This window comes from Artemia franciscana, chromosome 14 (assembly GCF_032884065.1).
Source record: "Artemia franciscana chromosome 14, ASM3288406v1, whole genome shotgun sequence".
Classification (NCBI taxonomy): Eukaryota; Metazoa; Arthropoda; class Branchiopoda; order Anostraca; family Artemiidae; genus Artemia; species Artemia franciscana.
The window spans coordinates 22033856-22051013 of NC_088876.1; the positions used below are offsets into that span (position 1 = coordinate 22033856).

The 17158-nt window shown below is 33.6% G+C and overlaps 1 protein-coding gene across 1 annotated transcript in view; it reads left to right on the top strand.

The window, feature by feature from the left end:
* The window catches only part of LOC136035453 (homeobox protein php-3-like), a 43985-nt gene extending 27053 nt beyond the window's left edge, over positions 1 to 16932 (top strand). The window contains exon 2 of the mRNA XM_065717270.1: positions 11739 to 16932. Within this exon, the coding sequence (XP_065573342.1) occupies positions 11739 to 12043 (305 nt within the window). The 3' untranslated portion in view covers positions 12044 to 16932. The remainder of the gene's footprint in view (positions 1 to 11738) is intronic.
* Positions 16933 to 17158: the final 226 nt, after the last annotated feature.

Genomic DNA, 17158 nt, shown 5'->3' on the forward strand with positions numbered 1-17158 from the left:
TGAAACTTTAAAAAGTTTAGTGGGCCATAAGTAAATCCCCTTTTCAAAAATGTTATTAGGTCGATTAACTCGAACTGTATCACCAAAATTAAATTTTTCTTCTTCCGAACCTTTTCACTAGAATACTGTTCAAGAGATGTGTCAAGTGTGTCATGATCTCCTTGATGAACTTCCTGAAGGCTAACGTTGGATATTGACCGATGGGGGTATTGATTATAAATCTACATGATTTTATATAAATCTTGAATAAAAGCAGCAGTGTTTTTCAATTTACAATATCATGAAATTAAAAGTGGAAAAGTTCCTATCGATCGTTCGGCCAATGCAGCCTTGATACGACTATGGCTATGATAGAGCATTGTATTATATTTCAACAATACCTTCTCGACTTGTGGAATAGCAAATTCACTACCTCGACTTGCTCAAATTTTTCTAGAACAATCTTGATCAAGAATACTTTCTATAGCCTTAGCAACTTCAACACCTCTCTTTGTCTGCAACAAAATAGCATAAGCATAGCATATTGTTCTGCTAATGCAGCCATTATAGGACTATGACTTTGATAGGGCATTGTATTATATATTTCAACAATATCTTCTCTACATGTGGATCAACAAATTCACTACCTGGATCCGTTTGAATTTTTCTCAAATTGATTAAGAATACTTTTATGGCTCGAACAAATTTAACACCTATCTTTGTCCGCAAAGGTATAGCATATGAAGAGCGACTGGTGACACTGATTGAAAGTAGAATATATATATATATATATATATATATATATATATATATATATATATATATATATATATATATATATATATATATATATATATATATATAGTATATAGGGTGAGTTGTGACGCTTTTAAATCTCATCTAGATTTGAAAGATCTGCTTGCAATATATGCAGGGAGAAAAGGCTTTAGTTTTTCGATAATAATTATACCGAACTCTGTGATTTCGATGTAGAATGTAACTTGGTTCATATTTAGATATTCTCTTGCTATCCCTTTTTTAAGTTCAGTGACATGAGAAAATGTGGTGAGGGAACTTAGTCTTCCCATTCCACCAATATTCTCACAAATATGTTTCATAACTTCAACCATTTTGGAAGCAAACATGTAGTGTAGTTTCCGCCACCCTTTTGTACGCTAGTAGGTTGTGATGATGTTGATGAGTTGATATCAAGACGTCTTTGCTTTTGTTTCACCACCACTGGTGTCTTCAAATCATCTTTTTTACTGCTAATTGTGGTAGGTGTGCAAGTATTTTCCAAGATTGATTTAAAATCTTCTTTTGTTATATTTGCTTGCTGCTGCTATGTTCCATTAATTTTTGTACAATTCTCGTATTGGTAACAAGACTTTACGGGAAGTTTAATGTGATTAAAAGTTGTATAGATGATTATCAAATTATAAAAGTGATTGATGATTTGTAACAATATCATGTGTCAAATCAAGTAAATTATTACTTCTCCCCTGAATTAAAATTCAATTCCTTTTACTATCAACTTGAATATGTTCACTTTCAATGAGCTATGTCAAGAGTCTTTTACTTTGTTCACGATTTGAGTGTGGCAGTAGATCTTCAACACTTGACAAAACATTGGACAATGCTGAAACCTCTTCCTTTGGTTGTGTTGTTTTTGTTGTTGCAGAATCTTATGGTGTTTCCATTTTGTCAATGATATTTACATTGACCGGTTTCACGTGATAAGGTTTATTCATGTCCACTCGTCGAAATAAATCTTCATGCAAAAGTAGTTTTTTTTTCGGCAATATTCTCATCAGTAATAACTTTACTGAGATTGCCCTCAAAATGTTCCATTGGTCAAAGGGCAAGTTCTATTAGTGTCAGTTTGCTGGTCTTAGCCAGTTTTTTCAATAGAAAACTGTTTACAAGTCCTGCAATTATTGGCAGTTAAATTATAATAAAGCTACCACCCGCTTGGAGAAAACGTTTTCTGTAAAATTATAAATCTTTTCTTTTGTTATTTCTTCTTGCTAGGGCACTTGAAATGGGACAATATTGCTTTATCTGTTGCTTAACTGATTCTGGCAATTGAAAGTTGCCCTTGGGTAAATTTAAACCAAGTAAGATATGAGGTCAATGAATGCCTTGTCAATACCATGTTTGAGTATGGCTTTCCTAAATGCCAGATTTGAACAGCTTAGGAGGGAAAGTAAATGTCTGTTTTCATGTAGTTTCTTCAGTGTCATGATATCAACTAATGACCTTTTTTACTGTTGACAGGAAGATATACTGGAATTTCATTGTCAAAAATATTTTTTACAACACGCAAATTTTCGAGTGTATTCTGATTAATATCTAATAGAACGTAACCATAGAATTTATTTGTTGTCTGAAAATATGCAAAAAGTAAAATTTTTGGAGCAGCTGGATACATTGTTTATTGAAAGTTATTAAAAAAATTCAATAATGAACAACCTTGTAGATGATATAGTTGGTACAATTCAAAGAAAGTTTTCTCATACATTTGCTCTGATGATAAAGATTGTGAAGGACAAATGTTACATAATTTTTTTTTGATGCGAACGGACAAGAAATAATTTTGTCACCTCCTGAGACCATTTTTCAATGGATTTAGCTAACTCATCAATAATTAACTAAGAGTTTGGTTCAATAATGTCGAACACGTCAAGTCCCTGTATGAATTCTTTGTGTGGTTGAATAGCGTTTATTTTATCATAAGACTTTTGACAAACACTTTAGCAATAATAGATTATTGGGTTTTCAAAATTGTCTGATTATGATTTTGAATTATAAAAGTTAAAAATGTCGTTTTGTTCATTTTGCCCGACATTGATGGACCATAAAGAAACGATCTGAATTGTGTTTCAAAGTAATACATATTTTTGTTATTTTCAACGTCTTCAACAACTGGAATACAACTAACTGTAAAATGTAGTTTGCTAATGAATAAATAATAATTTACCTATCAACGCTACTAATAGAATGTGCAAGAACAAAAACTTAATAGAATACACATTTTCTTTTATTTTACATTAAATACACAACATTTTAATCAACACTTTACAAAAATATCACGGATTAAGAAACACTTAGAAAAGAGTCCCCTCCCAGAGGGCTCGACAGCCGCTTGCGTTGGCTGACCGAAGGCTTGAACCACCCTCCCCGCAACCAGGATCTTCAACACTCTCAACACCCATGTGTTGATGTGAGACGGAGATGTTGTCTGTATGAGACGGAGATGTTGTTCACGCATAAAGCTCAATCGGAAGTGAGATAGTGCCCAAGGGGTAGTACCTTCACACCACTCTCACACATACAGACTTTATCCGACATGGGTGACACGAGATTTTCTCAGCTGTATCTGTGTAGCTTTTACGTTTTAAAGAACAAAACGTTCTTAAAGAACTTTCACTCTTGGAACTAAACAACTTTCCACAGAGTTTTTATAACACTAATATCAAAATTATCTTTCACTTAGTATTTAGGCACCCCCTTGCAGACTTTAAGATGTTCTCATTGTGAGTTTGAATACAGTCACCTTTGGACCTTTAAGCACACCATTGGATATCAGGTCGCTCCCGTCTCGGAATTTAGATATAATAAATTATTTGGAGCCTGATACTTAAGAAGCTCCGGATAAATGGACTCGTTCTAATTGGTAAAGTCCATTCGAGAGCTAATGTGCTTACCGTTTTCCAATTTTTTAAAATAAAATGTCAGTTTTAACTTCTAACAGGAGTGAATTATTGTCTCCACCATACACTTGGTTTTCCCCCTCCCTCGGCCATTGGTGTCTACACACATTGTAAGCTAATTCTAAAGTGATTTTTTTTTGAAAATTTCTAATTGCACTACTACAAGAAATATTTTTACTTAAAATAAAATATCCACAGATAGGTGCTCATGGCAATTACACTATATCATATGATGCTTTGGCTTTAAGTCAGTATGAAATCTAGAAAGACACATTAGACAATAAGCATTAGCACTCCGTTGATTTGATTTCCCCTCACCAAGAGCCAAATTAACAATTATTATTGGATTAAAATGTCCAATTTAATCAGGTGCTATAGAAGACGTGTACAGAAGCCATATCCATTGCATCACTGATTTAATGGACGGAACCCTCACTTGATATATTATCCCCATCTTATCAGTGCACTCACGCTCCTCAGATTCTATATCATATTGTAGAACAGTAACACAAATCTTTAAATTTCATTATTCTGCTAGAAAATATGTATCCCTTTTAGCGTTACTGGATGTTGACCATTTAAACAATCAAAATCTACTTAGGAAACTTTTCACCACCCCCATAGACTACCAATTAATCCTAATGTGTCTTATTAGCATCTTTTTTCAGGGATTTTCGGGATTCTATAAGGAATACTAATTTGAAACACTGAATCCCTGCCTTGAAACAAATTTGTTGTATATTTACTACAAACCTCTAAATCTGAATTATATTGTAAGAGTTTAGTCCTCTTACTCGCTCTTAAAATATTTTTTTTTAATTTGCGCACATTTACGTCTAGATTTTTGATATATAATACCACTGACCCACTCTCCCTCTCATTATAGTTATCTAGTTTTGTCACAATACTTTCAACCCAATCTAAAAATACACCATTAAAATTCTGTACGTGTGGGTGAAATGCTAGCATTTCAGTTTGAACATAGTACAAATACACATCATCCGATTTATCGTTACAAAAACAGTTTTTGTGCTATGGAGCTATTTAAGCTATCCCTCCCACCCCATTCTCAAATCTTTCGTTCAAGAAGGGTTCAAATCTTTCCCACATAGGAGTGTGCTATATTTATTGGATCTGTGATAATACCCCCACCACAATAAGTGTATTAAATGGATCCCCGAAAGTTGTCCTATTAACATATAAATTACCAGAAGCAGATTTTGACAGATAAAAGTCTGGCAATACAGTCAGTTTTGCAGCATTTTCCTCTACCACACTACTACTACTACTACTGTACTACTTTAAGATCAGCGTGTGAAGTCAGCAGAGTGAAATCAGTCAAAAAGATTTGCAAAACAGGGGGCGTCGCGGGATTTTCTTCTATCACAATACCACTACCAGTTTGTCCTGCTTCACCATCAGTGTGTGTAAAAGAGGTGGAGCACGGAATGAAATCCTCCAGGTCATTAATCATTTTCTCGAGTGCTTCAAGAACGGCGGGGTCAATCCGCCCATCGTCACTCTTTATGAATAGCCCTTGTTTGAGCTGGAGTAATGCTCATTGAAATATTGGGGGGCACATTCACCTCTCCAAAGTATTCTTTTGCAAATTTATCAATCGAATGGGGGTCGTTGTTATCAGAGGGCAAGTTGATATGGCGGTCATCATTAACACATTATCAACACTCACCTCTTCAAAGTAGTCATTCAATAGTTTATTCTAGTTCGTCGTTATCTGAGAGTAAGTCAAAATGATGATTATCTTTTAAATCGTACTGGTTTTGTCAATTTAAGTATTTCTCTACCGTCAAAGAGGTTATATGTACCCCAAGCTGGTGACAATACATCTAGGTTAACCACCTAGAATAATGATAATCGAAGTTATTTTCTTTTGAAATTAGTACGGTTTTATAAAGCTGAAAAAAAGGAAGCTGTGTTTTCTTATCATTGAAGACACACACATAATAAATACAAATATTAGACACACACACCTATAAGGCTTCTTTATTTTTGTCTCGAAGGTTAGATGTCTTAAGACACCCTTGCTGGTGACCTCTTCTACCAACTTAGTAAAGAGGTTACCACTTGTAATTACATAGGCGTGGGAGGTGACCTTATGTATCAGTGTAGGCATGGTGTGAGTCTCTTCTATCAACTTAGGTATAAGAGTGATCACTTGTATTAATATTGGTATAAAGGCGAAGTCTTGTACCATCGTAGGTATGAAGGCGACCTCTTGTACCAATTTAGGTGTGGGGTTTACCATTTGTATTAACCTCGGCGTGGGAGGTGAATACACATATCCAACTAGACATGGGAGAGACCCTATTGCAATGGTCTTTTTGGACCAAATCATTTGACTTCCAAACAATATATATCTATTATACAGTAATATTAACTGTTGGTATTTGATGAATTTTGCATTTTGATAAACCGCTTTATTTGGAATGGGATGTAAATTTTATTGTTGTATCTATAAGAGTGAAAAAGGAGCGTGACCATTCCTTATCCCACTTTTTGACATGAGATTTTCAAGGCTATTTTAAGTGAAAACCATTAAAAATATGTAATAATTTATTAAAAACAGAAGAATTAAATGTAAATGAATAAGAAAAATTTTCAAATATGTAAAGCATACCAAAGATAAATTAAATAAACTCACTTCTTGTGTTTCCTGTTTTGTGGGTTTAGCTCCCTCTAATTCCTCGTCTGATGCATAGCATAAATTCATCATTTGAAGAGCATTCATTGCTCATGGTATCTCAACACCACACCAATTATTCTATATCTCTTCAATGGTGGTTGCGTTGGTGTTTCTTTCTCAAAGGTCTCCTAGAATAAAGACATGAAAACTAAGTTAAAATAAAGATGATGTATATCCTATAATCTAAGAATTCAGTAACTAGAAACTAAAGAATATATGCAATGGAGAAGGCATAAAAGTGTATAGTATGTCAAAAAAGCCTTAATCAGGTGAATTTTTTTGTTATATGTATATACAATATCATTTAAGACATGGAATAAAAGTTGAAAATTTTTTGGCGTTCTAAAAAATCTGCCCAAAAAAAGAATAAAAAAATATGGGAGGGAGAGGGAGGGAGTGGCAAAGGGAGAGGGCACTCCTGGGTGCTGTCATGGTCCCTGTTATAAAATTAGGGAGGTGCACAGTCATAGGAGCTCTAAAAACTTATGCAAAGGACGGGCCGATTTCAAAGAGATTTTAATCTCTTTAAGAGACATACAAAACAATTTTAAAAAGTATTTCACTTTAAGATAACATGAGCAAAATCAAAGTTAATAAACGTACATGAGCGTTAACAAACGTTGTTAGCTGTCAGATTGACACTCGATATTTTAACCCCTGATGGCTCATTTTGATAAGAGGTAACAGCGCGCAGAGCTAACTTTGAAGAAAGCTTAATTTAAGATTATTTATTCAACAATCGACTGTGAAGGTGGTTTTATATATTTTGTGCTATGTAAAATTAGATTTTTGTGTAAATAATATATCTTCCTTAAAGAAGAAATAATCGGTTAGGTAGATAAATCTTTTAGGATATGAATTTCAGTAACTAAAAGAGTTTATAGATACATTTTGATAAGAGAAAAACTATGATGGCCCATTCTCCCCCTAGTAAATGTGAAATAATAATTCGATAGTACTAACATATAAAGGTATATCTTGAACTCATTTACTCATTTTATATTAAGTTCAATACTACCAATAATCTTCCATTCTCAAGGCTTTTTTATACAAAAAAATAGTGGCAATAGAACGTGTATTTCAACTTCTTTGCGACCGTACTCTTAAATTGTACAACTTGAGTATGCAAATTTTTGGCCTGTTTAAATATGTAAACTATGTTCCTGTTTGAGTAGAGGCAAATTTTGTACTTGTCGGATCTATTGACGCTATAGGTAGGGAATAAATTAAGTGTCTGTTGGACACATTGAGGCTATAACGATGGAATTATCTATGTACCGATGTCAATATGCAAATGTGGTGTGAACCGGTCACGCAAATTATATTCCTCCCGGCTTATATTAATGAAGTTCAAATGACCCGAGGGATTGCTCCTCCTACCCCTGTTGACCCACCACTACTAACCCCCCTAAAAAATAAAATCCCGTTGATATCATTCCCCTTCCATGGAAAAGCCCTCCAGATAACGCAATATTACACGTAAGCAATGGACAGATTTTAAACTTGCAGCCGTTTTCCAGGGGCCATTGCGTAACGTATTATTTCAAAAAGGCATAGTTATTGGACGTTTCAAATATGCTGGACAAAATGGATATCCCAAAATTTTGACTGAATAACTTTGGTAAAAAAGGGGCTAAGAATTGGGGATTAGTGGCCATCTAATTTATTTTTTCAATTGAAAAGCGCACTAGAACTTTTAGTTTCTGGTAGAGCGAGCCCTCTTTCGAGATTCTAGGACCAATGGCTCGATACATTCATCCTTGAAAAAAACACATATCCGTAATTTTTCCTAGGTAAAAATACAAAATTCCACGTTTTTTCAGATAGGAGCTTGGAACCCTTAAAGTAGGTCTCTATAACACGCCGAATCTAACGGCGTGTTTGTCATTAAGATTTCTCACTTTTGGGAGTGTTCTCTCCCATTTGCAGAAGCCAGGTGAATTTTGTCAGGCTCGTAGTTTTTGATGGGCAATAATAAACTTAATGAATGTTATATACTTAGTATCAACATAAAAAGTGAATTTTTTGTGTGTCTATTAATATCGAAATTCCCCTTTTTAAGAGCTTTGATTACTATTGAGCCACGTCGTTCCTTGGTTACTTTTCGTTGCCGCGAAGTGTATGAAAAACCGAAGGGATTTGAAATATTCTTTTCTTAACCAATGAAAAAGACTATTTGATTAAAAAGAAAAAGAAATAAATTAAAAAAAAATCCAAGAAATAATATTTCCAAAGAAAAATAAAGAGCTGCATTAAACCAAAGAGCAACATTAAACCAAAGATGAGAAAAGATAAAGTCAAATGATTGGTCAACGGTAAAAGTACCATAAGTCTCTATCAATGAATAAATGAAACCAAAACGAACACAAATTACAATGTTTTTCTTTTTTATATATTATGACAAATAAAAACAAAGCTTGAAACAAGGAATATTTTCAGTAAAGTGTAAATGATGTTCTGGTGTTTCGTTGGCACGTGGGGTGTTAGCCCTATTCCTCTCAGTTTCTGCTCGTTTTGAGTTTGTCTCGGTTATATTTTGTAATTTCTGTTCGTTTAGGGATTCATTTATTTATTGACGGGATTTTGTGGTATTTCTACTCTTGAAAATTATTTCACTTTATCTCTACTGATCTTTGGCTTAACGTAGCTCTTTAGTTTTCGTTGGAAAACCTCCTTATTAGATTTTTTTAAAAATTAATTTGATATAAACAGTAACATTTTCGTTCAAAGATTTCGGAAGGCATTGGCAGAATAAATACTTACGATAACCAAATAACTATGTTTTTTTGCACCTTAAATGTTAACATTTAAGCAGTTAAATTACCCCTTATACACAGGATAATTTTTGCCGTTTTTTCTTTTTAATGTTAATGTTGGTTGTTATAAGACAAAAATTAAATTAATAAAAAATCAAAAGGAACTTCCAAAACTATGTTAGATTATTGTAAATACTATTGATAATTACATGAACTTTTTCAAAACCTTGGGGGCTTTTATATCCCCCTATTCCTTCCTCTTAACAATTGACACCCCTAGCAAGAATACGATAAAATGATGTTTGAAGCAAAATCAGGCAATCTTTCAGAATCTACTAAAAAGCAAGATGTATTAAAAACAATAAAAGTATAAAAATAAAATTATGATTAAAAAAACATTTAATGATATTTTCTCTGGAAAAAATATTGAAGAGACATACTATTACTCAGGCAAAACGAGATGCCCGAAGATTGTAGCATGATTGAGTGATAAGACCTTCCTCTCCCTCCAGGGAAAATCCGTGCCAGAATCACTACGGCTCACATAAAACCGATCTAATAGAGGGAGTTACTTTACCAGAAATATGCCACAGTTATTTGGAGAGATGGTTACTTAAGAGAGTGTGACTATAGTAAAAAAGAAAAAAAAGAAGTTAGCAAGACAATTTACTATAAGCGTGACACTATTTTAATTATTAATAAAAAGAAAATTATAAGCAGAGGACACATCTCAATTATCAAGTTGTGATTTAATCAAACAGTTCGTGGTAACGAACCGTAGTAAGGAGCGACCCGGCTCAATTGTAAACGAAACTCTAAAAATCGGAATTTTGATGCTAAAGGTACATCTAAACAATCGGATTTTCATGCTGTTTTAAATATATAAGTTTCATCAAATTTAATCTCTGTCATCAAAAGTTACGAGCCTGAGAAAATTTACCTTATTTTGGAAAATAGGGAGAAACACCCCTAAAAGTCATAGAATGACTTTGACATAGTCCTTTTGACATAGGACCAAGTGGTCCTAGAATGAAACAAGAGGGCTCATTCTAATGGAAATGAAAAGTTCTAGTGCCCTTTTTAAGTGACCAAAAAAATTGGAGGGCACCTAGGCCCCCTCCCACGCTCATTTTTTTACCCTAAGTCTACAGATCAAAATTTTGAGATGGCCATTTTGTTCCTCATAGTCGAAAACCATAGTAACTATGTCTTTGGGGATGACTTACTCCCCCATAGTCCCTGGGGGAGGGGCTGCAAGTTATAAACTTTGACCAGTGTTTACATACAGTAATGGTTATTGGGAAGTGTACAGACGTTTTCAGGGGGATTCTTTTGGTTTGGGGAGGTTGTGTTGAGGGGAGGGGGCTATGTGGGAGTATCTTTCCTTGGAGGAATATGTCATGGGGGAAGAGAAACTCAAGGAAAATGGCGGAGGATTTTCTAGCATTGATATAAAAAAAACAATGAAAAAATAAACATGAAAAAGTTTTTCAATTGAAAATAAGGAGTAGCATTAAAACTCAAAACGAACAGAGATTATTAAGCATATGAGGGGTTCTAAAAATACTTTAGCATAAAGAGCGAGGTATTTAGGAGGAGATAAACACATCGCTCTTTATGCTAAAGTATTTTTAGTAATTTCAACTACTTATTCTACGGCCTTTCCGATTCAGGAATCATTCTTAAAGAATTTGGACAAAACTTAAGATTTAGTATAAAGAGCGAGGTATTAACAAGGGGACAAACCCCCTCATATACATAATACAAATATAAGAATATAAAAGTTTTTTACGTAAGTCAATTCTTGAGTTACGTATATTTTTTACTAATAAAAACGTTCGTTAAAAGTTAAAAGTTCTAGTTGCCTTTTTAAGTAACCAAAAAATTGGAGGGCAACTACATCTCCTTCCCCACTTCTTATTTCTCAAAATCGTCTGATTAAAATTAAGAGAAAGCCATTTAGCCAACAAGAGAATAAGTATGCAAACTTCATTTTAATAATTTATGTGCGGAGAGCCAAAATCAAACATGCATTAATTCAAAAACGTTCAGAAATTAAATAAAAAAAAACCTAGTTTTTTTAACTGAAAGTAAGGAGCGATATTGAAACTTAAAGCGAACAGAAATTACTCTGTATATGAAATGGGTTTTCCCCTCCGCAATCCCTCGCTCTTTACGCTAAAGTTTGACTCTTTGCCCCAATTCTAATTTTTAAAACAATTAAAAACTTTAGCGTAAAGAGCGAGGGATTGCGGAGGGGAAAACCCATTTCATATACAGAGTAATTTCTGTTCGTTTTAAGTTTTAATGTCGCTCCTTACTTTCAGTTGAAAAAACTAGGTTTTTTTTATTTAATACACCAAAAAACTCGGAGAGAGAGAGGAAGAGAAAAATCAATAGAACTTGGCCTTTGAAAAAAAATAATAGCAGTCTTGAAGGGCTTTGGTCTAACGCGGTTTACAGCCCTATGATGTGCATTTAATCAGGGTCTGGAATATCCGTTCAAAACTGGGTCGTTCAAAATTTGCAACTGCATAAATGTACCTTTTATGTGTTTTCCCTTTGGTACACTTTCTTTGTTTGTAGGTGCAGTTGGTGCAAATCCGTTAGAGTGGACCGGTCAGGTGACAGTTCGAAAGAAGAGGAAGCCATATTCCAAGTTCCAGACTCTTGAATTAGAAAAAGAGTTTTTATTTAACGCCTACGTTTCAAAGCAGAAACGATGGGAACTAGCACGAAATTTGAATCTCACTGAAAGACAAGTTAAAATATGGTTCCAAAATAGAAGAATGAAAAATAAAAAGACTACACAGAGACAAAATCACAATGATATACACAGTGGACAAACCTTAGCTGGTGTAAATGGTACTTCTTCGTGTTCCAAACATTAGTCTCTTTTTCCTATTCCATTAAGCTCGACATCATCATCAAAGGACATGAAAAACTGAAAACAATTTTGTTATCCCAAAGCCATTTGCTAGTTGCTCAACTTTGTGCTTGAAATATATACAAGTTCGCTCATTTTCGAAACTTCATTTCAGATCTTTGTTTGGCTTCGTGATAAGCACAAGTATATTTTGTTATTATTGCACCATGTTTTATCATGGAGTAGATCACAAGACTCGAAATTCAATGTGTAAATGAATTTTACTCTGACAGTGTTAAATTTTACAACATTCAGCAAAGGGTAATAAATTTATATGTGAAAAAAGTAGCAAACAATAGCCTTTGTCACAGTCATTTTTTTCTTATGGTCGGTAAGTTTAATGTGGGGTAAAAACAATGATTTTGTCAACCTTTCTTTGGTTTCTTTACATTTTTCTAGGGGTATTAAGCATCAAAAACACTTATTGGAAAGAATTTGCTATTTGAGAATGCGAAATTTTTATTTTGAACAATGGCATTACACTGTTTTTCCAGATCCTAGACACTGTCATATTAAAATCCAGGTTTACGCTGAAGAAATTGGTGATGATTAGAATATATTTGATTGTTCTGCACTTTGTACTGTGTAGTTAAGTATTTTGCTTTCTTATTTTTTGTTCAATTTCTTTGGTTATTTGTATGGCAAGTTTGAAATAAGGCTGTTGATTTAATAATAATGGCTGACCTTGTACTAGTTCCAAGAACAAAATGCTGGCGGTTACTAGGCAATATATAAAATTGACTGTTCTTACTTGTTAAATATATCTGGCGTACATAATTAAAATTATTTTTTAATCTTGATGTTTGACTTAGATTTTTTACCCCCATCTGAGATAAGAAAACGATGTTTCTGGTGGTAAAACCAACAAAACATTTAAATTTCAAGACAATCTTTTAAATATTGTTGTCACTTATTTTGTTGTAGAATATAGTCAAATTCAGGGTTGCCACATTTATAAGTGTCTCAAGGCAGGAAAAAAGCGCGCAATTGGTGTTTATGCCTCTCAATGAGACTCTTCTTTCCACAGTTTAAGTGTGCCGTTCATACATCTATTTACTTATTTTATAATGCCCAATGGTTAATTTCCAACTGATATAAACTGAGGACGCCAATTCATGAAAATATAGAAGGAGAGAGGGTGGGGAAAAGAGTTTTGACTTATTTTAAATAAACATATAAATTCTTTTTTTAACCTCAAGGGAGAAGGAATCTTGTTGTTTATTAATTAATCTTGTTTGTTTATAAAATATCAAAAAGGTTAGTTTCTAAAATCTTGGGGGAGGATTTAAAATCCAGAGAGAATGAAAATAATTTATTATGACGCCCCTTCCCCCAAATGACAAACCTGGTTTACATTGCATTTAAAAAGGGAAAAATTGCATAAAACTTTTCAATTTGTAGAGAAGTTTCTGAAATGGCCTTTTAATAGAGTTACTGCTTAAATGGCAACCCTGGTCTTTAGAGTTTGAAATCATGTATTTCCAGTACTTAGTGCAAAGCAATCTATTTAAAGTTGTAGATTATTTTAGTGCTTTTTACTGCTTTATAAAAAACTCAAGTGTGATTTTATCTCTAGAGCCAATTAGTCGTTACATTGTGCAATACCTTAAAATGCAGCGTCTTTATTGCAAACATAGTCGGCTCATCCTTTAGCAAGCAACTAATCAGAATTATTTTTTTTCCAGCTTATTTAGCAAAAAAAAACAAACAGAAAAAACAACAAGGTCGTGGATGTACCGCCAGGTTCAAACCCTTACTCCACGCTCCCATTCCTCTTGTTCGTAATTTAATGTTTACACTATTTCTTTAAAATACAAAAGATTGCAAGCATAGCCGGAAATTCAGCACAAAGAAGGGGAAAGAGGAAGGAGGGAAATATGCAATTTTCGTCATTGCGGTGGTACATACTGAAAACTATTACGTAGCCCACTTTTGAAGCAGTTCTTGTTTTTGTAGCATACACAGTGTATTTTGCAAAATAATTTGCTAAGTCAGCCTTGTAAGTGGACACAGTTCAATACTACGAAGATAATTTCAATATTACTGCAGCAAGCTGATTTCGGCGGAACGTTGTCGTAATGAACAAAAATTTTTAATTTTCTTAATATATTAAAATTACCTGAATAAGCAACGACTAATTATTCAATCCATATTCATAATAGTTGGTGAACAAATGTGATAGCGCTTCGCCCAAAAGGCCCAAAAAAGCAATGGAAAATAAGATATAGGCTTAATTACCGATGCCATCTATGTTTACGTAGATAGCTTCAAAGTGTTAACATACCGCAAAATGTTTCTATTTGGTGTATGACGAGTAAACACAGAAAGAATCAGCCAGCAAAAATCTTCTTTTGCGTTTTTTGTTGAAAAAACACTTTTCTTGGGTTTTCATGGGTTGATTAATTTTCGTTTTTTCTCAAAATGCCTTTCGGAAACGTTTAATAACGTATTTCCCTAAGCCCTGCTTTACTGGGTATTTTACGGACACGATAGAAAGTAAAGCAACCAATTTTTAATTGGCTGAATTTCGTGGATATTTTGATGCCCAAGCCCTACCATAGTCACATGTGTTGCTAAAAGTGAAGAAATCGGATTGATCTTTGTCAGTTTTATCGTCGAAGTAGGAAAACTGGTGTTCCAAGCTTTCATCTTCTTAATAAAAAAGTGCTTTAAATCTTCACTCCGAATGGTCATCATACAAATTACAATTAAAACTTGAACTTTGTCCAAGTCATTAAATTATGAACATAATACATTTTAGTATGATTTCACACGTGATCTTAATTGTAATGACCAATATGATTATAGTTTAACTCGGGTAAAAGCGCCTGGGCAGAACTATTTTTTTCTTGGCGGGAATTATTTTCAAGAGCTACTTAGTTTTCTAACTAAATTTTTTCTAACTAGTTTTCTTATCAAAAAACTCATACAGTGCCTATGGGTGCTTACAATCATTGCTGAGAAAACATTCAAGTTACAAAATTGAAAACCTTGCGTCATATTAATGATTAAAATAATTGCCCAAATATCACCAAAATGCGTGTATATGTAATTTCAAAATCAACTTTCTGTTCCTGCTGTTTCCACTTGTACATTTGGGGGAGTCAAAAAGGGGTTAGACTTCCATTCTTTAATTCCATTGGCTAAAACCATTTGTATTTCCAATAGAGACAGGGATGGTTTCACATACCTCCTAAGTAATTTTCTCGTTGATTCCTTTTTTTCTTTTTTGTTATGAGAGCAACGTTGAATAACCATTCCTTTAGTCAATTTTGAATAATTGCCTCCTTTTTTGGAAAAGAATAAATGTAGTAGTGTTACTATCCAGCCATTAGGTGAGCCACTATTGTTTGCAAATATGTTGTATGGACTATGGAATACTAGTGCAGGCTAGTCTTATAAGTCTTGGCATGGTCTGCACGCATTATCATTGGCCAAGAGTACCTTAACCAAGTATACGCTGAATAGTCTAGTTTTAATTAGTGATATTTTGCTTGTTGTAAGTATTGGTCTTTTATCTTACTTTCCTAAAAATTGCACAAAGTAATTTTTGTTTAAATAAAAAATGTAATGCCTATCAAAATAGAATCAATTCAAGGGACATGATTCTTCGGTAATTTTAATGAAAAGACTAATATTAAAAATTAATGGAACTTAATATATACTGAAACTCTTCAAGGATACCAAGCTTCGAAGTACAATAAGAAATTTTCGACTTTCAGTTTACTGTTAGCGACTTAGAGGTAACGATATAACACCAAGCGTCAGAGTGTTATTAAAAGTAAAAAAATAATTGATTGAATAACTGGTTTTCTCTGCTAAATTTGCAAAAGATGTTAAACCCTGTTCTTAACGTTTTGTCAATACTCGTAAAAACGGTATTTGAGCTACCGTTATTAAAAATATTATATTATCTTTGTTGCCATTTGAACATAGTCGCTTCCGACAAAAGATTCCATCGTTTCCGGCGTTAACCACTGATTGTCCCAAATTTTTTTTTCTTAGAGTTATGTGCAAATCGAACTGTTCTAGATGTTTTGTTCTCTGTTTTGCAAGAATTGGAGAAAATGCATCAGCAATTACCCTTTTTGTTTGTTTTGACCGAAAAAATAAAGACCGCATATTCTCAAAATCTTTTATGAATGTCAAGAGCTTTCTATATAAGGAGGCCTAGGGCCTTACCCTTACTAAAAAAATTCAATATTTTCACGATTTGTCGCCAATCTTTTATGTATTTTGAAGTAATTCAACTGTTTTTTCAATCTTTTAAATTCTTCCCTCCCCCCAAAAAAATCTCCTCAAAAATATGCTTCACTTAAAGATTCCATCATTTTGGTCTGGACGACATCACTCAATTATTAATTCATGAAGCAAATTCTTTTATTTAATATACTGTAAAAAAGATAATACAATGGGAATAATTTCTTAGATTTTGGGGATAAGAAAGGTTGTGCTCACATCCAGATGAACCGACCTTTCCTTTTAAGAAAGAGGGGAAAACGAAAACAGTTCTAAGAGCAATACTCGAAATAGGAAATTTTTAGAGAAAAAGATCGTTACATTCTCACCTCCTTTAGCACAAAAAACAAATTATTTTACCCTGCTAAATGCAGCTTTTTTGTGAGTTAGGCTTTATCAACTGTTTTCTGCCTGCTCAGGTGAGGTTTTTTTGAATAGTTACTTTCTGTTTTCAGCCATTTTGTGATGTATTTGTTATTGTTTAGTAAGCGAAGTTATTGTGCGATTAAATTGTTTTGTTGACTGTACCAAATAAATGTGAACCATCCCAGTGAAAGATAAATTAGTTTTTTTTTCCTCGCTTGTCCTAGTATTCAAATTACAAATGTTCAAAAAGTCTTAGATCATCCTAAATTGAGAAACAGGAATTCCACTTCATCAATAGTTTGCTTCACAGTAAACATTAAAAGTAGCATCGTCACTGCATAAAACCATGTGATTGGGGAAAAGATATCTTTTTTGGTCTAGAAAGGTGATAGAGGATGAAAATTTTTTGGCCGGCAGGTACGATGGAAATATTTATGATTGTATGGAGGGGCACCTTCCTCAAGCAGTACCGCGT